At 40.1% G+C, this 26,582-nt stretch overlaps 2 protein-coding genes across 12 annotated transcripts in view; both read left to right on the top strand.

The window, feature by feature from the left end:
• park7 (parkinson protein 7) lies at nt 1-22,829 on the top strand. The gene is made up of 6 exons (XM_048561617.2): nt 1-176; nt 5,208-5,309; nt 10,644-10,703; nt 12,444-12,513; nt 20,478-20,564; nt 21,580-22,829. The coding sequence occupies exons 1-6, from the start codon at nt 45-47 to the stop codon at nt 21,732-21,734; spliced, it is 606 nt and encodes a 201-aa protein (XP_048417574.1). The 5' UTR covers nt 1-44; the 3' UTR covers nt 21,735-22,829.
• A 3,264-nt stretch (nt 22,830-26,093) lies between these two features.
• kcnab2a (potassium voltage-gated channel subfamily A regulatory beta subunit 2a) overlaps nt 26,094-26,582 on the top strand; it is a 275,606-nt gene continuing 275,117 nt past the window's right edge. For 7 of the 11 annotated variants that reach the window (XM_048561316.2, XM_048561314.2, XM_048561315.2 and 4 more), the window contains exon 1: nt 26,413-26,500. The gene's annotated coding sequence lies outside the window, so the exon portion shown is untranslated. Of the gene's footprint in view, nt 26,113-26,402; nt 26,505-26,582 lie in introns of those variants that run through there. The other 4 variants (XM_059655603.1, XM_048561311.1, XM_059655601.1 and 1 more) reach the window with 4 other exon arrangements.

Here is a 26,582-nt window from a genome sequence, read left to right as displayed (position 1 = left end):
CGCGGTGTGTTAGGGGCCTACTCGGGAGTCGTAGCCCGACCCGTATGATGCAACGCGCAAGCGAACGAGCCGGCACTTGTTCCAAGATGGCGGCCAAGCGTGCGCTGTTGATTTTGGCTAAAGGGGCCGAGGAGATGGAAACGGTGATTCCTACAGACCTAATGCGTCGGGCTGGGGTGAGCAGGCACATTTGTGGTTTGATAATAAATCTATTTCAGTTTAAAGTGGGAAATGGCGTAGTTTTTGTGCGTTTGGTCGTCAGCCGTGATTGGCAGGCAAAATATCCAATCAGTGTAGAGCAGCCCTGGTCCCGCCTGGCTGTGCAGTCAATGGGATTGCAACTGTTTGACCTGGATTAACCTCTTAGTAAATTTCAGAGGTGGGGGACATATTGATCTTTCTCTCGTTACTGCCTCAGTTAGTCTTTAAATAACCAAATGCATTTGTGGAGTTGTGCTGCAGCTGGAAATAGTTCAGCAGTTATGTTTCAGACCTAGGAATCCAGAAGCCCAATAATTCATGGTTCAAATTCTAGCTTTGCAGTTGGAAATTCATTGGAGCATAAGAATAGGTCATTTGGTTGGTAAAGTCTGATCAGTCACTTTCTCAATCAAGGATTCATAGTTAGAATTCTGCAGCATGGAAAGAGGTCGCCAGCCTACTTTATTCGTGCTTCTCGTCAAGCACATATTTGCATTTCCTGTACTTCACCAGTAGCCTTGCAACTTGTCGTTGGATGATATAGGTATCTATATGTTACTACTTCGTGCTGTTTGTTAACAAAATCTTTGTTTTGAAATCATTTGTTAACTTAGCACTTGTTGTTTCTTCTGGAAGAAGTTTCCAAATTTATGCTACTCTTTACATGCAGACGTTCCCTAATTTCACTCCAGAAGAAACGCACTCAACTTTCTTGAGTAGTCCGTAAGACCTAGACACGCCACTTTGTATCTAATCCATCTTTTCCTGTTGATTCAAACTTATTAAGGTATCGGGTAATATCTGAATATCAAGGAGTACAATTCTCAGTTATTTCATCTGTCTTTGCAGTTTAAAATATGAGGGAACAAGTATAATTCATGTAAATTATAAGCACTACATTCTGTCCAATCCTAATGTATCTTCCCTAATGCTGCCAGAAGTCCAATTTTGGTCTAATTGGCTTTCTGTATGCCTGAAGCATGCATTGTACTCCCTTGAGTTGTAGTCTTGTTGGTATAAAAACCAGGATTCCATTAGCCTTGGCAAGTATGTATATGAAATTGCCCATGTTTGAAACAAGATTGTAAAGGGTCCTGGAGCTAAGTGCCCTTGGAGCCTGAGTTGAACATAAGTGATCAAGCTGTTGCTGAATGTTGATTGGTAACATTGTTGATGAGAACTTGCATCACTTTGATTGAGAATAGACTGGTTCAGTCATTGACTAGATTGGTCTTGCCTTGTTTTTGTGAACAGAAAAGCTTGGCAGTTTCCTATTGTCAGAGATGCTGTTGTCAGGGCCTTTTTAATGTATCCTGTGCCTTCAACTATTTCCTGATATGAAATGGAATGAAAGGAATTCTGTGAGAAGTGACATCTGTGATGAAGGTGCCTCATGTTGGGAATGGACTATCCATTCTGTTCTGCTGGCTGAAGATGATGTAAAATCATCAGCTTTGACTTTTGAAAACTGAAAGAACTGCGGATGCTGTGAATCAGGAACAAAAATAAAGTTACTGGAAAAGCTCAGCAGGTCTGGCAGCATTTGTTAAGGGAAAAACGGTTAGCATTTTGGGTCCAGTGACCCTTCCTCAGAATGTGTGTGTGAGCTTTGACTTTTGCTTTGATGCCCTACCCTCCCCTGTCACTGGAGGTGGCGTGTTTTATGCAGGTGCCTTCTTTAGTTAGGTATTTACTTGTCTCTTCACCATTTTAGGATACAGAATTTTGACCTTTTTATTTATCTGTGGGATTTCTTTCCTCACCAGTATGCTGACTTTGGAGTTGAGCATGCAAATAGTCCTATATAGTTGCAACAGATTGGCACTTCAATTTTAAATACTTCTGAAGCTGTTCCTGCTTGATGAAGAATATGTTTGGTTATGTTTTGTGGTTTACTACAATTTTTCTGATTAGCTCACTCTGCCTCATTGATTCCCAGTTTTAAGCTGCTAGATCTGTTCTAATTCTAGCTCATTTAGCATGAATAGGAAGACAAAACTCTGCTGGGTATCAGAAATAATGGGAACTGCAGATGCTGGAGAATCCAAGATAACAAAGTGTGAAGCTGGATGAACACAGCAGGCCAAGCAGCATCTTAGGAGCACAAAAGCTGACGTTTCGGGCCTAGATGTTACTCTGCTGGGTATCTCCAGTACGAAGTGGGGACTGATTCTGCACAATGACTTTGTAATACTGTGTCATGGACCAAACACCAAGTAGATTGGTGAGGGTGAATCATTTTTTTTCCATCCTGTTTCTCTTCGCCTGCTGGAAGCCATGTCTTTGAGATCTCACTTAGTAGTAAAGTTACTGAGCCACCTAATTATGGAAAGTCTTCCACCAAGCATACACTCTGTCTTAATCCAGTTGGTGACCAACAGAACTGCAGGTAGTAATCATAAAGCAGTTTCTCTCCTCTGGTTTGAACTGATGCTGAGATCTCATGGGGCGCACAGACCATATTGAGAACTCCCAGGGACACTTCCTCCAGTGTAGCACTGTGCTGCTGCTTCTGAGTCTGGCCTGTCAGTGGGACAGGACATGCCTAAAAGTGGTGATGTCGGTGTCTCGGACATTGGCAGTAAGGTAAGGATTTGATGAGTATGACTGTCAGGCTGTTGCTGGATAAGTCCTTGGGGCAGCTGTCCCAATTTTGGCACAAACTCTTGGATATTGGGAATGAGGATTTTGAAATGTTGCCTGGGTAGTTGGTGCTTTTGATGCCTGGTGTTGTGTTCAATTTATTCTCCTCTGTTACTGCTGTGGTGGTTTCATACAATTGACTGGATTGCTATGCAATTTTAGAGGAACGTTAAGAGTCAGCCAAACTTTCATTGAATCTGGAGTCCTATGTAAACTTGAATAGTTAAGGCTAGTGGATTTTGTTCCCTGTTGGACATTAATAAATCAGTGAATGAATCCTATGGGTGACTTTGTATTTTAAAAAAAGCCACTGATTCTGCTATTAAAATGTCACTTTAGCGAAAACATGTCTTGCATTCATGTCTCCATTTTGCATCTAAACTGTCTTGGTGGTTACAAGTATTATGGCTACAATGACCGAAAAGTACACTATGGGGAAAGTCTTGTGTTTAGCAAGTTCACCAAATGCCAAAGGAATGACTTTCTGGTCAACCTGATATTCAAGGTGGTTGAGGGTAGAACTTTGAACAGGATTCCTGATCCGTGACGATTCATTTGAAAGCAACATCACCAATACAATGATTACTCATTGCACTGGAGTGGTGAATAGATTACATGCTGCGGCAGCCATACTTGTTGAACTTCAAGTATTCGACTATATAGTGCTAGCTGGCTACTAATTAAGCAAAGCTGAAATTGTAATAAACAAAATAGTGGAAATGCTCATGTTAGGCTGCATCTGCGGAGAGGGATAGAAAAGAACCATTAACACTTCAAATCAATGCCTTTTAATCAGGACTGGGGGAAAAAATACAGATTTTGTGGGATTTGAAACCTGATCAAATACAAGAAGGAAAATAAAAACTTAAAGAAGGGAAAATAAAAGCCAGAGGAGGTGAGCAGGGTTTTAAAACAAGACAATTTGAAATTGCAATGGAGTGGAGAGCAAAGATTCAAATTCTTGTTTTGAAAAAACTTACTAAACATGTTTAACAAATTGTATGAAGGTTTTTAAATGTATTTTAATTTTTGTATCTTAAGTCTCTTTTACAGAGATTTACTCTGGTTATTATGTATCCACAAGTTAAACGTTAACCAAATTGTCAGACTAAATCACTAAAAGGTGAACAATCTGGGATTGTGTGGGTGAAGTTTGCGATTATGTAACCTCCTGTTGGTAGACTTCAAGAGAGTGAATTTTTAAAATCTGGTTTTAATTGTAATCTACTATTGAATTTGAATATTGTTTATAGCTTTTCCACCTCTTTCTATTCCATTATCTCCCTACATTGTCCACTGCTGAGGTAGGAGGTGTGATTTGATGCTATTTTAAGTTTGCTATTGCTGTACATTAGAAAGACAGCTGTCACAGGACTGTCTTACTAACATGTCTTTCATGCTCCTTGCTGTAATTCCAACTAATATCACATGGAAAGTCCGTTATGTCTGCCTACTGTGTCCAGTTCTGGTTGCCCACTTATAGGAGGAATATGATCAAGCTGGAGAGGGTTCAGAAGAGATTTACCAGGACGTTTCCAGGTATAGAAAGTTTGAGTTATAAAGAGAGGCTGGATAGGCAGGGACTTTTTCACAGGAGTGTAGGAGGTTGCAAGGTGACTAAAATAAGTTTATAAAATAATAAGAGATTTAGGTAGAGTTAATGATCATTGTTTTTTTCTTAGGTTGGGGGATTTCAAGACTGGGGGCACATCTTTAAGGTGAGAGGAGAAGATTTAAAAAAGACATGAAGCAAATTTCTTACTCGGAGGGTGATTCACGTGTGGAATGAACTGCCAGAGAAAGTGGTGAATGTGGGTAAAATTACAATGTTTAAAAGACATTTGGACAAGTACAGGTTTGGAGGGATATGGGCCAGGAACAGGTAGGTGGGATTAGTTTAGTTTGGGATTACGTTCAGCATGTATTGGTTGTTTCCGTGCTGTATGACTCTATAAGACAAGAACATGGCCTATGTCTCAAGTTATTTTAACCTTCTGTTATTCTTACACAAGATAAGAATATAGTATACTGAAGCTAGTGCTATTTAATTGCCTTAATTTTCTCCTTGCATTGGTCCTACTGCTAATGCTAGTGATGAGGTTTGTCATTGCTTATGATCGCTCAATACTGCGTGGATCTTTTTGGGCCTGGAACGACCTGTTCTTGAATTGTACTCTGTTTTCTCACATTTGAAGTGGATGCTGAATAACATTCTTACATGTTTTCTTTTGCTTCACCAGCATTCCATTGGCACTCCTGAGTAGCTGAGCATTCATGGTGCCTTACTGCTGGGCCGTGGTGAACCTCCGCAATGACCTTTCAACAGGCGGTGATAATCAATGTTGTTCTTTTTTATATTTCAGATAACAGTAACGGTGGCAGGGCTGACATGTAAAGAACCTATAACGTGCAGTCGTGATGTGGTTATTTGCCCTGACTCCAGCTTACAAGATGCAGCTAAACAGGTACATTGTTTCTGCTTCAGTGACAAGTAAAGGCAAATAGGGTAGTTCCTTTTATTTTGAATATTGCTTAATTAAACTGTGTCAAATGAACTTTAAGTTCATACTCTAATTCTGCAGCATTTTGTAATTGGCATTGGCTTTCTTCCAGATTAAAGTTTGTTGTACACTTGCAGGCTTGATGCAGATTTAGTGTACATCAAGGTGCCTGATCATGGACTACAGTTGTGTTAAGCTGAGGTCCTCTCTGACCTATTGGTTATAATGCTGAGCTATTTTGAGCTGTTTATTTTTGAGCAGCCTGGCAATATCACAGTTTAAAAACAAATTAATCACTGACTATGTTGGCAAGGCCCATATTTATTGCCCTACTTTTAAATGTCCTCAAGACACTGAGTAGTGAACTACTCCAGTCCTTGTATGTATTCATCCATAGTTTTCATTGGTAGGGAAACTGGAGATTGTGACCTTGAGAGAGAGATGTATTTCCAGGTCGAAATATGGGTGACTTGAAGGAGAACTCGAAGGTGGTGAGGTTGATAAATGCATGCTGCTCTTGTTCTTCTCTGATTTGGAAGAATCTTGACAAGTTGCTATGGTGTGGCTTGTAGTTGATGTCGACTGTTGCTATTATGTGCTAGTGGTGGAAGGAGTGAATGTCTGAAGAAAAAATGGAATGGCGATCAAACAGGCTGCTTTGTTTAGGGTGCTGTTAAGCTCCTTGTATTGTTGGATCTGCTGTTATCTATCCAATGGGGAGACGATTGGCTAAACTGGATTTGTCGTACTTTTTGTGGACACGACATAACATGAGCAATTTTCTACTTTTGTCAGGTAGATGTCAGTGTTGTATGTGTACTAGAACAGGCCAGAGACGCAGCCATCTCCTGGAGTACGAGTCTTCATCACAGTAGCTGGGATGTTATCAGAGCTCACTGCTTTAGCTTTATCCAGTGCACGCAACGTTTATTGAATTTGCTGACATTTTTATTTTTAACTCGCTTGTGGGACATGAGCATTGCCAGCTGGGTCACGTTTATTGCCTGTCTCTGGTTGCTGGTGAACTGCCTTTTTGCATCACTGCAGTCCATATGCTTAGGTAGACCCACAGTGCTTTTCAAGAGGGACTTCCAGAATTCGGTCCAGCGACAGTGGATGATGGCAATTATATTTCTTGAGTCAAAATGGAGTGGCTTGGAGGGGACCTTGCAGATGGTAGTGTTCCTGTGTATCTAATGTCTTTTCCCTTCTGGTCATGGGTTTAGAAGGCCAGAAGGAGCTTTGGTGAATTTCTGCATTGCATTTTGTAAGTACGTACTGCTGAGTGTTGGTGACAGAGGGGCCAACTGTTTTTGGATGTAGTATTATTCAAGAAGCTGCTTTGTCCTGGGTGATGTCAAGCTTCTTTGGTATTGTTGGAGCTGCACACCATCCAGGCATGTGTGGAGTATTCCATCACATTCATGACTTGTGTGTTCTAAATATTGCACAGGCTTTGGGAGGTGAATTACTTGCTACAGTATTTGTAGCCACTGTCTTCATAGGGCTAGTGCAATTTAGTGATAATCCATAGGAAGCTGATGGTGGGGTATGCAGGGATGGTAATGCTGTTAAATGTCAAGCAGTGGTGGTTAGATTGTCTCTTCTTGGAAATGGTCATTGCCTGGCATTTGTGTGGCATATATGTTACTAGCCATCTATCACCCCAAGCCTGAATATTGTCCAGTTTTCTTTTGCATTTGGACATGGAGTGCTTCAGCACCTGAGGAGTTGTGAATGGTGTGGAACATAATGCAATTATTGACAAACATCCCCGCTTCTGACCTTTTATGAAGGAGAGAAGGTTCTTGATAAAGCATTTGAAGATTTTTGAGAGTAAAAACTGCAGATGCTGGAGTTGGAGGAATGCAGCAGGCAAGGCAGCATCAGAGGAGCAGGAAAGTTAACCTTTCGGGACCCTTCTTAGGAAAAGATTGAGCCTAGGATACTACGCTGAAGAACTCTTGCAAAGATGGCCTGAAGCTGAGAAATCTGATCTCCAACAACCGCAACCATTTTCCTGCATACCAGGTATGTCTCCATTCACTTGCCTGATATCAAGGGCTGTCACTTCCACTGCCCTGCCACACACACACACACACACACACACACACACAAGTTCAGCTCTGTTGTGAATGTTTGAGCCAGCGCTGTAATGAAGTCAGGAACTGAATGGCCCTAGCAGAACTTAAACATCCGTGTGCAGGCTCTTACTGAACAGACACTGCTGCAGTAATTGTGATGCTGGGAACATATGGCAGATGCTTGGATGGATCATTCATTTGATACTTCCGGCTGAATACGGTTGACTTTCACTCACTGCTGGACTCTGCCATAATTGTAGAGGGGCTAATCAATGATTTGCCTCCTCCATTAGTTTTTTTCTAAATCATCCACCACCATTTGCAACACGATAAGCACTAGTCAGTCAGTGCTATCTCCACTTCATTCATATCTCTAAATGAAACGCTTAGATAAAAATCAAAAGAACTGCGGACGCTATAAATCAGGAACAAAAACAGAAATTGCTGGAAAAGCTCAGCAGGTTTGGCAACATCTGTGAAGAGAAAATCCAAGTTAATGTTTCAGGTCCGGCGACCCTTCCTCTGAACCCTTAGATAATCACTTTAGAATAAGTGTATGAGATTTAGCACATGATGAGGTAACCCAATAGTAGAGTCAGGATATGTAAGACTTCTCACTGATGCTCTGTCTCCATTTGGCTTGAAGGCCTGTTGGCTGTGTCACAACTGGTTAATTATGTCATATTTAGTAAAGAAGGGGCAAGTTGTCTATAAAAACAGACACAATTGTGCAAAGTTGTCCTTTTCAACTTGCTGTTAACAAATCACTTTGTCTTTTTATCATTTGGGCACCTTGGCATAAATCACAAAGGGAGCATTCAGTAAACCATTGGATGACATATTGTATCCTTTGGAAGATGAGAATTCGAAGCTTCTGAGGAAATTGACTGGAAGTACTCCTCCGGGGCATTCAAGCTTAGTTGGTATTGCTTTGAGGAATAAATGAATTATCAAAAGTTAATATAGTAGCCATCTTAAGCTTTCAGTCTTTACAATAAACACTGAGACACCACCTTAAGCAAAACTGCAAGAGAATCTTTGAGAGACACCATCAGGGGAAGAAAGATCATTTTCAACAGGGGGCTGAAAGGCAAACCATCTAAGGACAACTATGCTGAACTAGGGTAAAAGCAGCTATCCTGATTTTAATTTTCTTTCTTCACACCAGACGTCTGAGGTCCATGTATGTTAGTGACTTCCAGAGCCAGAAGTCAATGCTATGAATGATGTTGATGTGCCAGTTGCTGTGCCCTCCTAAGCAGCTATGCATGTGCATAGCTGTGCAACTTAGAGAGAACTTTGCCTGCAGGGGCTACAACCCCAAATTTAGTAAAAGCAAAATAAAGGAGACTGGTACTCTTCCTCAGAACATGTTCTGTTCAGTTGACCTGCTGTGAACTGTTTGCTAAAATTATACAAGGCACAAGTTGGATGCGTTGAACAGTTTTTGGCTCCCTTTTTGAAGAAAAGATATATGGCATTAGGGGCAACCTAGAGAGGGTTCATTGGGCTCTTAAGACCTCCATACCTGTTATGAAGAGAGGTTGTGTAGATTAGGTCTGTACTTGTCGGAATGTAGAAGAATGAGAGGTGACCTAATTGAAACATTAAAGGTTCACAAGGGACTTGACAAGATAGATGCAGAAAGATTGTTTCTCGTTGAGGGAGACCTTAGGACTAGAGAGCATAATCTCCGGTAAGGGCTTGTGCATTTTAAGACAGTTAAGGAGGAATTTCTTCTGATGGTAGTGAAGCTGTGGAATTCTTTACTGCAGAAGAGTGTAGAGGTTGGGTCGTTAAGTATGTTTAAACCCGAGCTAGATGGATTTTTTGTTTTTAAATGGTGAGTTAATCAAAAGTTATGGAGGAAAGACAAGAAAGTGGAGTTGAGGATCATCAGATTAGCCATGACCTCATTGAGTAGAATAGCATCTCGATGGGCCGAATGGCCTGCTTCTGCTTCTACTACGTATGGCAACCTTCTTGAAGCAACCCTGCGGCTGTTCAACTACATAAGGCATAGGAGCCCCTTACCTCAGAATCTTAAAGCTCATAACCAGCCTGCAATGATAGACAGATCTTCCTCCATCTTTATGTATCTTTCAACTGTACCTACTTTAACCTTCTGTATCGGTATTTTAGCTAAATGTCTTTTTTAAACACTGATTTTTGAGCAATAAGTTTTCTTATAAAATAGATTTTAAACTAACCATTACTCTCGCCTGAGACCAAGGCCTTGCTGTTGGTTATGTCTTAAGTTGGAACTCACACAAAGTTAAAAAGGAAATTTAAATGAGATATATAAATGCACAGCTCATGAGCCACTCCAGACACACCCAAATTGTTCATGACATTGTGATACTGAGCTATGTCATCTTCACAAGCTTGAAATATTTAAACAGCACTTTTTAAAAAAATTTGCACGTGCGATATGAGCCCTGGTGATGAGGCCTGCATTTATTTCCCATTCCTGACCCTGTACACCATCTAATTCCTGTAATCACAGATTCCCTGCAGAAATAACAAGCAGCAAAGCTTAGTCTTGGGTGTGATCAAAGGTTAATTTATTTCACAACTATTACTAAAAGTGACAATTAACTTTTTTTGTACCTGTATTTTAGCTAACCGGTACAGTTAAAAGATGTTTATTGAGACAAAGGAAGATCATATTGTTGCAGGCTGGCTATTAGCTAGGAGATTCTGAGGTAAGGGGTTTGCAATGGTTTCTGCAGTTGAATAGCTAGAGGTTGCTTCCATAAGACCACAGTAAGATGATAAGAGCTCAGGAACGCCATTCAGCCCCTTGGGTTGGGTCTGCTTTGTTATTCAATGAGATCATTGCTGATCTGCCTGCAATGTCGTATACCCATTTGTGAGCTTGGAAACTAGCAGTGCCTGTTTGGAGTTCTGTGTTCTTATGTTTTTTTCTGGCTTAAAGTAACCTTTTATTGTTATACTTGGGTTTGAATATTATGAGTTGATCTTTGCAGTGCCTAGGCGAAGCAAAAACCTCACTAGACAGGACAAAGTCCTAGATCCAAAGCCACTGTTCACTTTATTCTATCTATATTAATGTTCAACTGAGCTGTTCCCGTTCACTCCATGGCATTGGATTCTGCTTTGTGATTCTACGAGCAATGCAGAGCACGTTAATCAAATTTGTGTTAGTTATTTCAATATTGGCTAACAGCTGGCTTGGTTTTGCTTTTTGCAGGGTCCTTATGATGTGATTGTATTACCTGGAGGAAACCTCGGAGCCCAGAACTTAGCTGAGGTGGGTTCAAATTTTTTTAAGAAAAGCAGAATTGAGTTTTTGAGAATATGTATCTTGTTCCATAATTTTCTTTGTTATTGTTAGAAAAACCACCTAATGGGTGACATTGTTTCTTGCCCTTTCAATTTGCCTGTTTGATTTAAAAAAACCTATGTGGAAATGTAGGCTGTGAGGAGGACACAAGTTACAAGGAGTAAGAAAGGGTTAGGTGAGTGGGAAATGAGGTGAAATATATAAGAGCCTAATATGGGGAAGTGTGAAGTTATTTATTTTGCTTACAAGAATAGAAAAGCAGAATATGTTTTGATAGGGTAAAATTTTATACATGTTACTGTTCAGAGGCTTTGATGTGCTCATACATTTGAATGCATAAACTTAGCATGTAGGTATGTGAAGCAATTAGGGTGAGTGGCATGTTGGAGTACAGAAATAAGGAAGTTTTGCTATAATTGTGCAGGACTTAGTGAGACAACACTTGCAATATTGTGTGCAGTTTTGGTTTCCACTTCGAAGGAATGAATATTTGCATTGTAGGTGACTCAGTTAAGACTTCCTACATTTGTCCCTATCATAGAAAGTATCTGGATGTCTTTCTGTTTTCTGTGGAATTTTGAAGAATAAGAGGTGATCTTGATGAGAAATGCAAGGTTCTCAAGGAGATCGATAGGGTAGACTCAAAGATTGTTCTAACTGGTTAGGGAATCTGAAGCATGGGACAGAGTCTTAAGCTCAGGTGTTGATCAATTTAAGAACTGAGATGAGGATAAATTACTTCTGTCAATGGTTGTGCATCTTTGGTATTTTCTAAAGTAGAATGTTATAGTTGCTCCATCATTGTCTCTTCCAGTCTTAAAGGTATTCAATGTTTTATGGGAATCTAAGAACATTGGTAAGTGAGTGGGAAAGTGGATTTGAAGCCCAAGTTCAGCCGTTATCCTGTTGAAAGGTAGAGTAAGCTGAAAGATCCATATGGTCCATTTCTACTATTTCTTGCATTCTACAAAAGAAAAAAACGTAGATTTATATGGCACCTCTTCAAGTCCAAGTGTTTTTTTAGACAGCTCCTTATTTTTGAGGCATAATTACAATTATGTAGGCAAACAGGTGGACCAAAGATGTGTAAAACAGATGTGCTGAATGACACCACCCTGCTGGGAAATACTCCAGTGGTGAGTAGTCTGTACACCTAGTGACAGTACCAAGGTCTACCTCCCCATTGCTGCTATCTCATACCTGCTCACGAAAACCCCTTTTTGATCACTTCTTGACTTTCTCTGTTTCAACACAATTGATGACTTTTCTAACCTTCGCTCGTAACGTAAACCTGCACCCTTTCAAATGCTATTGAACCATTCTTGGGTCTAGGGTCCAGAATTGTCCGCAATACACCAGCAAAGGACTGAGTGGTAATTTGTAGAATTCTAGCATGATCTCACTGTTTTTATATTCCTTGCCTGAATTTATAAATCCAAGTTACTTTGTTTTTAGCCACTTTATCAATTTGTCTTTTGCACCTTTTTTGAGTTCAGTATATAAATACCAATATCTCTCTGTTCATTTACATTTTACAACTTTCAGAACAGATTCTTGGAGCATGTTCTCAAGTTCTGTAATATGTCATAAAATACAAAATGCAAATTGTCTCCTGACAAGTGAGAAATTTAACTGGCACAGAAACTATTAACTTGTAAATTCACAGTATCTTAATTGAAACTTTACTTTTTAAATTTATTTTGCCAGTCTACAGCTGTAAAGGAAGTGCTGAAGGACCAAGATTGCAGGAATGGTTTGATAGCTGCTATCTGCGCAGGTATGGCTTTCGCGTGTGTGTGTGTGTGTGTGTGTGTGTGTGTGTGTGGTGTGTGTGTGTGTGTGTGTGTGTGTGTGTGTGTGTGTGTGTGTGTGTGTGTGTGTGTGTGTGTGTGTGTGTGTGTGTAACTCCCTGAGCTCATTTCCCTTGATTTGATTGAAAGTAAGTGACTGGCAGAGCCATACTGACCAGGAAGATTATGTTAATTTGTGACTTTATCCATAAGAGTGTTGGAGGTTTCAGAAGTGTCCTCAGTACTTCTGGATTATTACAGTAAATAGGGAATCTAAACCATGGGCCAGAGTCTTGAGCTCAGGTGTTGATCAATTTAGAACTGAGATGAGGATAAATTACTTTTGTCAGTGGTTGTGCATCTTTGTCATTTTCTACTGTAGAATGTTTTGATACCAACTTTTAAGATCTATTTTTGTTTGAGATGATTAGGAATGACCCTGGATATGTAATATTAACCTTCCATCAGCGCAATGACAGTGCGTTCACATGAAGAAAGGACACTTGGGTCAAGTACTAGAGGATGACTGATGCTTTGAGAATTTTTTTTATTGCATAGGATGAGTGTGTTGCTGGCTAGGCCAGCATTTGTTGCCCATCTTTATTTGCTCTTGAAATGGGTGGTGAGCTGCTCTCTTGAACTGCTGAAGTTCGTAAGTGCGTAGACTCATGGTGCTGTTTGGAAATTCTGGGCTTTATTCCAGTGACCGTGAAGGAAAGGTGGTTATATGTTCCAAGTGGGATGGTGTGGCTTTGAAGGGAATATTCAGTTGGTATTCCCATGCATTTGCTGCACTTGTCTTACAAGGTACCTTGAGTTGCTGCAGTGCATTTTCGGTGTTATACATCCTGCACCCATTTTTGCATTGACAGCAGAGGGATTGAATGTTGGAAGTGGTGAATGGGGTGCCAGTCAGCAAGCTGTTTTGTCCTAATGGCGTTAAGCTTCTTGAGTGTAAATCATAGATAGATAAAGGGCATGTGTGCGTACGTATGCATACATTCATATTCCTTGCTGCTGCCATCCATTTGAAGCTACACTTCTCTGCAGCTGATCCAGTATAGTTTCCAGTCAGTAAAAACCACAGTATGTTAATTCTTGGTGATTTGGCAATGCCATTAAATGTTGCGAAGTGATGGTTAAACTCTCTTTATTGCAGGAAGACGTTGACAAAATGTGTGGGGCATTTAGAAACTGACACTTAAAGCATGACTCTGGTGTTCTTCAATGTTTTAGATTATTTTTGTTTGTCTAAACCTCAAGAATAATACAGAGAAACGTGGCCCTTGTTATACTTCACTAAAACGTAACTTGTTAACTCCAAGTGCGAGCCAGTACCTTACTTTGTGATTTTTAAAAAACAGCTTATCTGTGGCTGCTGGAAATCAGAAACAAGAACAGAAATTGCTGGAAATACTCAGCAGGTCTGGCAGCATCTGTGGATAGAAAGCAGAATTAACATTTTGGGTCCAGTGATCCTTCAGAACTGATAATAGCTAGGAAAACATTGGTATTTATATAGAAGATGGAATGGGGGGGAATAAATGATGATAGTTGGAGGTAGAGTTCAAAGAGAAAAATACAGTTGGACAGACAAAGGACGAGAATCATGGTTATACAGAGGGAAACATGCCCTTCGGCCTAACTCATCTGTGCTGACCAGAATTCCTAAACTGAACTAGTCCTGTTTGTTTGCCTTTCCCCATATCTTTGAAACTTTCCTATCCAATTACCTGTCCGAATATTGTAAGCGTACCCACCTCTACCACTTCCTCTGACACGTGATGCCATGTATGCACCACTGTGTGGAAAAAGTTGCCATTTGGGTCCCTTTTAAATCTTTCCCCTCTCGCCTTAAATCTATGCCCTCTAGTTTTGTGCTCCCTACCCTGAGGAAAAGACCTTAGCAATTCACCTTATCTATGCTGTTCATGAATTTATAAACCTCCATAAGGTCACCCACCAGCCTCATACCATCCGTCGAAAGTAGTTCCAGCCTTTCCTTATAACTCTAACTTTCCAATCTTGGTAACGTCCTTGTAAATCTTTTTTTCACTATTTCCTGTTTTAGTAACATTCTTTTGATAGCAAGGCAACCAGAATTGTACACTGTACTCCAAATGTGGCCTTACCAATGTCTTGTAGAGCTGTAACAAGACTTCTCAACTCCTGTACTCGATGTTCTGATCTATGAAGGCAAGCATGTAAAATGCCTTCACCAATATGTCTGCCTGGGATGCCAATTCCAAGGAAATATATGCTTACAGTCCCTAAGTCTCTGTTCAACAACACTCTCCCAAGGCCCTACCACTAACTGTAAGTCCTGCCCTGGTTTGTCTTAATAAAATGCAACATTTTGCATTTATCTGAATTATTCTCCGTCTGCCATTCTGAAGGTCAACCTGAGTGAATGAATAGCTGCTAATGGGAACTATTAGTAATTTATGATGGGCAGTGTGTGCTAGCAGCCCATGTGATGACAAGGCCTGGTGTGTGGGGATTAGGCTAAGGATATGGGAGAAGGTGCTCATGGCCTAAAATTGTTGAATTGATGTTAAGACCAGGAGGTTGTGGAGCTCCCAGGCAGAAAATAAGGTGCTCTTCTTCCAGCTTGTGCTGAGCTTCACTGGAGCACTGCAGCAAGCCTGATATGGAGATGTTGGCTAGGGAATACAGTAGTGAGTTGAAGTGACTGGCAAGTGGAAGCTCAGGACTTTTTTTTTTGTAGAGCACATTTTCTGCCCACAGTCACCCAGCCTGTGCTTCGTTTTCCCCACTGTAGAGGAGATTACATTGTGAACAGCGAATATAGTAGACTAGATTGAGTGAAGAGCAAATAAAATGCTGCTTCACCTGGAATGTGTGTTTGGGCCTTGGATAGTGAGGAGGAAGGAAGTAAACGGGCAAGCGTCACACCTTTTGTAATTGCAGGGAAAGTGCCGTGATGGTGTTGGGATTGAAGGCGGAGTTGACCCAGATGTCCTGGAAGGAACAGTCCCTGTGGACGGCTGACAAGGGAAGAAAATGTGACTCGTAATGGTATCCCACAGGAGATGGTAGAAGTAGTGGCTAGTGATCCTATAGGCGTGGATACTGGTGGGATGGTGAGTGAGGATGAGCGGGAACCTATAGCTGTTGAGAGAGGGAAGAGAATGGGTGATGAGTCGGACCTGGCTGAGGGCCTTCAGTCAACCACAATGCTGGGAAATCCTCGTTTGAAGAATGTGAACTGTTCTGGAGGCCCCCTTGTCAAATTTTGGCATCATCAAGACAATGAACTAGAATAACTGGGAAAATGAAATTGTCTGTACAGGAAGCAGGGTGCGGGCCGGAAACTTACTGTTGACTTTGAGTAATCTCACATTGCAATATGAGCAGGCTACAGTGTCCTTTCCTGTTTTACTTTTCCATTTGCATGATTCAAACCTGCAACACTGGTATGAAGTGCCAGAGTGCCTGTCTGGTTCGTTCATGTTTCTTTAAGTATTTAAGTGTCTTTGTGGTATCTTTACTAAACCCATTTGTCTTGTTTGTTAACCACAGTGCTTCCTGGGTAAGGTTGCTTAGCATCCATTCTCGAAAGGCAGAATATTTAATGGTTTTTCTGAGCGCGGCTCCATTCCTGACCACTAAGTAAAGCATGAGACTGAAGAAAAGGGTCATTCCTTGGCCAGTTTTTCTTACTGATGGTCTGACTGAGAGCATCAGAATCAATTAGATTGAGTTTCAAGTATAAACAACAGCCAAGTTTAAAGTTGAACTTGCTCCTTCTTGTAGGATTTAGTTTGAAAGACTTCTGAGCCCAGCATCTGGGAAATCATTCTCTGGGGATCATTATTGAACCTGGGATGCTACATGAGATCTGTCTTGTGCTGTGTTGCGTGGTTGAATGACCCATGTGCAACCTTCTGGACTGATGCAAATGGCAACCTGTGTCAACAACCAAATGACTCAGCAGTTTTTTGTCCCTCCCAAGAGATTATGCATTGAGACCCCTTAGCACTAACTGATTCCTTATCTATCTCTTTCCTTGATAAACCTCAAAGCAGAAGCTTTATTGTAGTCTATGCAATATGGCATCAGGGAGCAGAAAGTGTAAAGGACTATTTGCAAGCAAGCACTGACTCTTTATTTAAAAAATAATTCCGGCTCTTTTCTGCAGGATATATCTTAAATTCCTGGTCACTTATGCTGCTGCTGAGTTCTTTTTGCTAGGAGATAATAGAGCAGCACAAGGTGATTTCCTGCCTGTAATCAGAGGTACACTTTAAGGACCATTTGGAAGGATGAGAAAGAAACTTTGGGGCTTTGGCTGCCACCGGTGCATTAGGGCATGATACCAAATGCCACTCACCTATTACATTATGTTCAACCGCCTGTAAAATATCACCTTGTCAGCTCTGAATGGTTTCTCTTTTCTCCCCACTGAATTTTTAAATGAGCTACATCATGCTTGTTGTTCCTGCATGAATGCCAATCTTGTGTGTGTGTGCGCGCGTGTGTGTATTTTAATTTATTGCAGTCCTAACCAAAGGCAATGAATTTGTATTTACATTGTTTCATATCCACTGATTAGGCTTCTTTAAATGTAGTTGCTCAATTGGATGTTCTGTTATGTTGTGTGCAGTATCTTTTAAGCTCCAATAATAATTGTAAATTGAATGTGCAGCACAGACAGTGAAACACCTGTACTGCACTGACACCTGCAAAGATGCTCCTTGTATTCACTTCATATTTGTTCTGTTATCTGAACAGAACTCTGGTGTAATAAATCATGTAAGCTTCAACAGATACACTTAGTCTGTCAGCATCTGAGAAAGTAAATGTGTTCATATTTGGAGTGCATATTTCAACCCTCCAAGGTGATAGCTGAGAGAAGAAGTAAATGAAACCTCCTTTGTTCTGACCTTCAGAACACTAAACAGCTCTTTCATATGGTTGCAGTCACACGAGCATGAATTGATTGTGAGGAAAGATACTGGTGTTCTCTCAGTTTGCCTTGAAGTCTTTAGAACACCATTGGTATGCATTTGACACTGCAAAACAATTTGGCTCACAAACTTGTAGGCCATGTACATATGATTCTTGTTTATTAAGTGAATCCAATGCTTGCTTGTTTTTTTTTTGAGAACAGTGTACTCTTTTATTGCTGATTTTTTTTAATGATGGGAAAGTGGTTTTGGGTATTTCTATGGTTCAAAAATGTGCTTGTGTCTAGCTCGCTGCTGTGAATTTTTTAACTTGCTCCGCATCCTAAAAAAAACTACAGGCCTTAGATAATAACTGACAGGCGAAGTTTCCACAAATGTAGATAGGAACAAACTATGGTTCAAACATTTTGGTGAACTTGTGCCTCTTAGAGTCATCCCGCATAGAAACAGACTCTTCTGTCCAACCAGTCCACACGGACCATAATCCTAAACTAAACAAGTTCCACTTCTCTGCTGGCCCATTTCCCTCCAAACCTTTCCTATTCATGTACTTGTACTTATCCAAATGTCTTTTAAACACTGTACTCACAGCCACCACTTCCTCTGGAAGTTCATTTCTTATGTGAATCACCACCTTTGTGTTTTTTTTTAAAGAATTGTTCCTTATGTCTTTAAAATCTCTCTCCTCACACCTTAAAAATGTACTCCCTGGCCTTGAAATTCCCAGTCCTTGGGAAAAGACAGCTACCATTAACTCTCACCACACCCCTCCTTGTTCTATAAGGTTACCTCTCAATTTTCAATGCTCCAGTGAAAAAGTCCCAGCCTATCCAGCATTTCTTTATAACTCAAACCTTCCATACCTGGCAGTGCCCTAGTAAATCTCTTCTGAACCCTCTCTAGCTTAATAACATGCTTCCTACAACTAGGCAACCAGAAGTGGATTTAGTATTCTAGAACAGGCCTCAAAGTCCTGCACAACCACAACCTGACTTCCCAGCTCCTATATTCAAAGGATTGAGTAATGAAGACAAGCGTGCCAAATTCTTTTTCAGCCACCCTGTCTATCTGTGATGCAAACTCAGAAAACTATGTGCACAAACCCCTCGTTCCCTCTGTTCTATAATGCTACCATTAATTGTATAAGCCCTATTCTTTGTCGTTGTACCAAAATACAAGACTTCGCATCTGTCTAGATTGAACTCCATCTGTGGTTTTTCAGCCCATGGACCCAGTTGATCAAAATCCCTTTGTAATTTTAGAAAACCTTTTTCAGTGTCTACAATGCCACCAATTTTGGTGTCATCTGCAAACTTACTAACCATGCCTTCTATATTCATTTCCACATCATTCATAGAAATGACAGTCAAAAGAGTACCCAGAACTGATCCCTATGAAAACACTGCTGGTGACAGGCTTTCAGTCTGAAAAGCAGCTGTCCACCTTCACTGTCTCCTGCAGCTAAGCCAATTGGATATACAATTGGCAAGCTCACCCTGAATCCCGCATGACCTAACTTTATTGATTAGTCTACCATGTGGGACCTTGTTGAAGGCTTTACTAAAATTCAAGTAAACAAAGTCCACTGTTCTGCCCTCAATCTTCTTGGTAACCTCCTCAAAACACTCAAGTTTGTGAGACACCATTTTACTCACTAAACCATGCTGACTATCCCTAATCAATTTTTGTCTCCATAAATTCTATGTTTTTAAAATTGTTACCAACAACCAAAGTCAGACTTACAGGTCTATAGTTCCCTGGTTTCTCCTTACAGCCTTCCTGAAACAAAAGGTGCAACATTAGCCCCACTCCAATCATCAGGCACCTTACCCATGGCTATAGATGATGCAATTACTTTTGCAAGGGCTGTCTCAATTTCTTCCCTTTTTTTCCCCCGATATCTTCTCGAATGTTGGGTGGAATTGACCTTAAATACTTGGGCCTGTGTTTGGAGCCAGCATTCCATTATAAACTCTACCATAGACCAGTGCTTTTAGGATACCATAATAAGATTTGGGGCTACAGTTATGTAAACTACCCAGTCAACTACTTAAGATTAAGTAGTAGTGCTCTATTGGCTAAATGGGAAGTATATAACCTATGACAGTTGAGGACAGCTCACTGATACTAGAAATCAAACAAAAGGTTGATTCGTGTGTTGATGCCAACTTATAATGGAGGCACCCTGCTCTGTGGCTGTACTGTTTAGGACTCTTTCCTTGGGTCTTTCTCAACCTTCAGTCCGATGAAGACAGTTACCTGGCAAGCATTGCCCACTTTAAAAGTTACTATTTCTATGAACAGGTAGTTTTCTGTGTCCTTATTATTATCTTTTTCAACCAATGAGTACAGGACATCTTAGATCTGTCTGATTATCCACTTCCTCCAGCTTGAGGTCAGTGTTTGTTTTTAGTTTATGTTTGCTGAGGATTATCATTTTTCGAAACTTACATAATGAAGAGATATCTAAGGCACAAACCTACCAACTTGGAAATGTCAACATGGAAGCCTGTATTAAGAGACATTCACATTTCCAAGGGGAGAGAGAAAACTGTTTTGAAGGTGGAATTGTGATATGGATATAAATTCTGAACTAAAATTTCTACACTTGAAAATGCATAATTTACCAAAGATCCAACTTGTTAGAAAACTTGTGCCTGTTAGCTCCCAGTCTCTATCAAGAAGGTATTCATTTTCCATTTGCTCTTGAGCTCAGAAGTTTATTTCTTCTGTATTTCTTATGTTTATGGTGATTTTTCTGTCAGTGTTAATGTAAACTTTAGGCTGTGAAACTGAGTTACAAAATCTTCGGACCTGCAGGCCTGATTAATCAGTATAGTTACATGCATTCTGTTGTTTAAACAGATGTTTGGTGTCAAGTTGTGCAAAAAGATGCCTTTTAATCTTGTTTTTAGAAACAGAAAGTGCTAAAGAAATTCAGCAGGTCTCGTAGCATCTGTGGAGAAAGAAAGACTTAATGTTTTGTGTTCAATAAGATGATTCTTCTGTTTGTTTTGTAGGCCCCACTGCTCTGTTGGCTCATGAAATAGGCTATGGGAAGAAAGTCACCACCCATCCCCTGGCTAAAGATAAAATGATGAATGGAGGTAACGGGTCAGATACATGCTTCATTCCTAGTATGCATTTTCTTTTAATAGTCAATCTTGGTAACTTTCTCAAAACTCAGTCAAGTTTGTGAGATACTATTTTCCTCACACAAAACCATGCTGACTATCCCCAATCAAGCTTGATCAAATTTTCACGTTGGTGTGTGAGTCCTACTTATTTTAATGCTGTATTTAAATTAACGGGATTAATTAATGAAATCTCCTATTAAGGTCTTGAAGGCATTTAACTTCCTGTCGGAGTTCACTGCTTCAGATTTTGTGTGCTCAGCTGGTTAAAGTAATGGCAGTGCTACACCGACCAGGGAGCTCCCAAGCTCGATGTCGGGTCTTGCAGAATTTGTGAAACTCAGCTGGGGTGGCAGTAAAGTATTTTTTCAAATTAATTCATGGGATCTGGGTGTCGCTGTCTGGCCCAGCATTAATTGCCCTTCGCTAGTCGCCCTTGAAGGCGCTAAGTTGTCTTCCTGAAGTGCTGCTGTATTTCACTTGGCTCTCTACTGGAGGAGTAGTCTAGAAAATTGGCCTGCTTTTCTCCTGCTCCTGCTTACTATTGGAGACTTCTGACTGAAAAATGGTACTCTGGTTGTGCACGATAAACTTTGCTGTGGCTTCTTCTCCATCCTACATGTTCCCTTTAAGGAACGCCTTTCTGCTTTGGTCTTATGGTTTTGAAGAATTAATTTGATCTTCAATGCCAAAAGCTGTGTGAATCCAGTTGAAGTCTGCTTTTTCTTTTAGCTTTATGAAAATTGCATTGAAAAACAAGTGTTGCAGCAATAATGTGTTAAATGTCTGAACTCAAACTGGTTGATATGTGGATAAACTGAATGGATTACTCTAGTGAAATAGTTGGAATCACAATGTTATCCCAAGATGTTGAAAATATCTTTAATAAAAGTACAATTAATCTTGTTTCATCACCATTACTCATAGATTTATTAATACTGTAGCAACACTGTTAAATAGTTGCTCTGCCTTGTTTATTCCCTTTCAGATCATTATATTTACTCTGAAGCTCGTGTGGAGATAGATGGGAACATCCTTACCAGTAGGGGACCTGGCACCAGCTTCGAATTTGGCCTTGCAATTATTGAAACGCTTCTTGGAAAAGAGATGGCTGCCAAGGTCAAAGCTCCTTTGGTCCTCTGAAACTGCCAACTTCTGCAAACTGTGCTGTTGCGGGCGGAGATGGGGATGGAGTGGTGGGAAAGGACAAGTAAGCTGAATTAATTGGGGACTTGCTGCTTAGAAAACCATCTTCCATAAGTAGAGCTAATATGTCTTGTGGAAATTGACTTTAATCATCCTTAAGCATCTTCAGAGTAAATGTCACTGAATTAGACCAACTTGCAAGATTTAAATCCTGATTTAATTACTGATAGGAATTGGCTTCCAGAATTTCTGCACATTCAGGATTTGCTAAAGTTTTAATCTCTCCCTTCGTTCTGCTCTGAATTGAACATCTGAAGTGTGAATTTAACCTGAATTCCTGTAATTGAAATTGGAGCAGAAGGCCCTTCTGTATTCAGTACCAATAACTTGCATCTGTTCCATATCCCACACCTCTTCAAGTATATCATCTTTTTGAACACTATTATTGCCTTTGTAACATCTATATTCTTTTGAAACAAGAAAATTGTTTGTTGTTTTTTTAAAAAATCAGCATACTTGTCACACAACCACAGCAGTATTCTCAAAAGGAATGTGTTCTTTAGTTACTGCCTTGAACTTAGTACAGCTTTTTTTTAAATGTCTTTTTGCAACTTTTCCACTTTTTCTCAGCTGACAGCCTCGTGTAGGTCAGGAATCACTCTTTCTATCATAATAACTTTGTGCTGAGGGCCTTTGTAAGTTCCTGAAGACTGAGATGCGTGTTTTATAAGTAATACCTTGGGGATTGATCTGCATTTGGCATTTAGCCACTGTACCATGACATTGTAACAAATACTAATTAAGCAGGTGGTTAGGCTGCCTGTTCAATGGCCTGTTAAAGCAAAGCACCGTGAATATCTCCTGTGTACTTTCTGTAAATGTTTGATTGTTTAGATGAAGATGTGAGATTACAGTTAAAATTCCACAAGCTCATTTCTTGTGAAACCCACCTGTCCAGTTCTATAATACAGCCTTTGAGAGGATGTTACATAAAACTATGTTTTGTTGAAGTTTTAGAAAAATCCCACAAATCTGTCTGATATCAGTAGTGGCCTTTCTTTACTGCAGCAACAAATAAAATCAGTGTCTGGATATTGGTGTGCATTTATTCCTCCTGTGGTGTGGTTACAGGTTTTAGCATGTTAAAACCGAATATGTTAGTTCTTGTTTGATCCATTACCACCTGGTTATGGGTTAGCTTTGTGGTGATTTTCATTTTGCATGGGTACGTTGTGAATTGTGGAGTTCAGTATGCTCTTGTATGTGAAACCTGAAGAACAACGACAGTTAATTTTACTTCAGGGATTACTTTGGAAATAATTATTTACACTTTGCATGTTCATACATGTACTTCCATGATTCTCAGTTGCCAATTCTTCCCGATGACTGCTTGTTTCTTTAAGGAGCAGCTTTTTCACTGAGTGTGACTATGTGGGAAAATTTTCATTCCAAATTTGATGAATTAGCATATCAAATTCTCATGCAGATGTGCTGTTACATCAAGAAAGGGACCGTTATGTATTTCAAATAATTCTTGTGATTGAAAGAATAATCTTGTTGATGGATGCCTGAAGTTTTTAAAATTAATTGTCCCATGAGCAATTGCATTTTGTGATGCAAAAATTTATCAAGCATAAAGAAATGTTACCTAATCTATTTGTGTTATTCCTGGCAAATTAATCATTCTTCGTTTTGGAGTCAGAGAGGCCTATAAATACATCACTACTGTTAAACTGTTCACTGTCACAGTTCATCATACAAAAAATTTTCTCTCTGCAAACTGTGGAAGAAGGGGATTGTTTTCATTCTATTTTCCACCCTTTTTGTTTCTAAAATCACTGATTATTTGCTGCATTATGGTTTCATTGATTCCTTCTGAGTTTCATCTGGTACCTCAGGTGATCATTCTCCATGCAAGGTGGTGATTGGTGGTATTTGTTCTTTTGGGAGTAGTCGGGGGGGGGGGGCTGAGAATCAAAGACTAAGATGAGCAACGTGTGCTATATAGAACATAAGAACTTGGAGCAGGAGTAGGCAATTCAACCACTTGAGCCTGCCTTGTCATTCCATCACCCTTCAGCCATTACTAATTAAAAATTGTGGGTGCATCCCAAATTTACGCAGTATCCTGGCATTCACAACATTCCAGCGTAATGAATTCCAGAGATTCATGACCCTTTTTGAGAGAGATGTTTCCTTCTCATCTGTTTTAAATCTGCTACTCCTTTTTCCTAAAACTACGACCTCTTGTTCTAGATTGTCCAGTCTAAGGCAATACAAAAGGAAACATCTGTTCTACCTCTACTTTGTCAATCACCTTTTTAATATCTTCTAAACCCTCACCAGATCTCTTCTGAGCTCTAAAGTATATGGGCCTAAACTGCTCAATTTCATCAGAGATGGCTGGTTTGTCTCAATCTAATGAAGCACCTCCAGTGCGCTTGTATACCTCCTCCAGTGGTGCAATCTGATTATCTCCTTGTACAGCTGCAATAAAACCTATTTTTATATGCTATTCCTTGAACAAAAAAATGCCAAAATTCTATTTCCCTTCCTTATAACCTTCTCTGGTTAATTAGCACGAGGACATTCCTCCCTCTGCATCAAAATTTCTCTCCCATTTGTATAGTAAGTTACCTTTCTATTTTTCTGACCAAAATGGACAACCTCTTGTGTCCATGTTAAACTGCATATGCTAAATTTTTGCCCATTCACCTAACTTATCTAAATCCACTTGTGATTTTAAAAAAAATATATTTCTCCATTGCAGCTTACTTTCCCACTTATTTTTGTGTAGTTTAAAACCTGCTGTATGGTGTGGGAAGTGGAGGGGGGGAAGAAACATCCCAATGTCTTTTGTAGAAGTGTAATTGGATAAATGATTGCCATGAAGAGGCAATTGTTGTGATGTGTGACAAAGCTTTGTTAATCTTGAAGATCTTAAAGGAGGAAAGAAAAGATGGAGCATTTTGGGGAATTTTAGACTAAACCAATGAGTGAATGCATAGCCATTGATGATAAAGCAAGGAAACAGTGGATGCACAAAACGCAAAAATTTGAGAAGCGCAATCATGTCTTCTGGGGTGGCAAGAGGAAATTGGAGAAAAGAAGGGGAAGTTAAACGAATTTCAAATTTGAGATGTTGGAGAGTGGAGAAACTCTAGACCAACAAGCCTAGGTAGGCTAGGCACTGGAGCTACAGATGATCTGAGTTTTACATGGGCCAGACACCCATGTTTATAACCAAGAAAGCATTGAAGACTTTTGGATGGAAGCTATTTCAAACAGAAAGATTCTCTATGGTTACAATGTCAACATGTAATTTTCAATAGTTTTTTGTGATCATGAAGAAGGAATTGGAAACCAGTTGGAGGGAAGTCCAATAGGCTAATTTGGCACAAATTTGGGATAGAATTTGGGCATTGATTTTTTTTTTGAGTTGAATGAAACATCAGGGAATTAGGATGCATGTAATCCAGACTCAAAAGCTGCTTATTTGGTAAATTTGCTAAAATCTAGTTGAGAATAAAAGTAACCCACAGGCTTATGGAGATAATATTTTTGTGAATATTGTACCTGTGTTATACACAGTTGAAGTTTGAAGGCACTGCTTTACTGTAATTCTATCAATTAATTTTCCAGGTTAAGAAAATTTGGTAAATATCAAAGCTGAGAAACTGCTATGTGACAATTGAAGCTCACCTTTTATTTTATATCTTGATTTTTCTCTCGAGTACCTCGTTTGGAAAATTCTCATGGTCTTGTTACCCTTTCTCAAGCAGAGAACTTTTTTTTCTTTGAGAATATTTGAATGTGAGCACTCTGCCCCTTTTCAGTTATTATTTCAAAGTAATTTAAATTAGCGTTCTTTTATGTGTACAACAAACAGCACGCAACTTTCATCTGGTTAATGTCGAAATGATATTCATCTAGACTGAAAGAAGGAAATTGAGATTCTCCAATCTTTTCTTCTTTACAACAAGGAGCGGCTGTGCATCCCTCCTCTGTCTCTCACTCCTGTATTTTGAGGGCATGCCTACTCAGTAACAGGAACGTAAGTAGGGCAGAGATAATAGGAACTGCAGATGCTGGAGAATCCGAGATAAACAAGGTGTGGAGCTGGATGAACACAGCAGGGCAAGCAGCATCAAAGGAGCAGGAAGGCTGACGTTTCGGGCCTAGACCCTTCGTGATTGGCCTGCTGTGTTCATCCAGCTCCATACCTTGTTACGTAAGTAGGACATTCAGCCTGGCGAGTATGCTGTGTCTTTCACTTAGATCAAAGCATACAGCTGTTTTCCTCTACTATCCCCATTTTTCTTGATGTCATTTAGTCTCCAAAAGTCTATTGATTTCTGTTTTGAACGTACTCAAGGTATGATTTTAACCGTCAAGGGCGAGTCGGCATGGGTGAAAAGCTTTTTTTTCTACTGGTGATTTTTGAAATTTAACCTCTTTAAAATTAAGTCAGTAGCCCTACCGATCTTTTTATATTTTTTGAAGTGAAACTTCGACGGCACGGAGCAGTTTCACCCTGTCTCCGCGCGACGGCTAATACCTGCAATCCACATCTGATTGACAATTCACTAGGTCCAATGAGGAGAAGGAGTTTCGGCGCTGCGGTGCAGGCCCTGAGCCAATGGTTGTGGCGCGTAGGCGGGGCTTCCGGGGGGGTGGAGAGCAGCAGGTTCGGTTGCGGGGCGGCGCGTGCCGGTACTGGGCAGAGGCGGCAAAAACAAGAGGAGAAAGCGGGACCGCTGAAGGTAGGTGTCCGAAAGTGGTGATCGTCAATAAATTATATGTTTTATGAAAAAGTCTCACTCGTTCAACCCTAGCATCAGCAAA

Source organism: Stegostoma tigrinum, chromosome 28 (genome assembly GCF_030684315.1).
Source record: "Stegostoma tigrinum isolate sSteTig4 chromosome 28, sSteTig4.hap1, whole genome shotgun sequence".
Classification (NCBI taxonomy): Eukaryota; Metazoa; Chordata; class Chondrichthyes; order Orectolobiformes; family Stegostomatidae; genus Stegostoma; species Stegostoma tigrinum.
The sequence above is the reverse complement of the archived record's forward strand: the minus strand, read 5'-3'. Positions and strand labels throughout refer to the sequence as shown.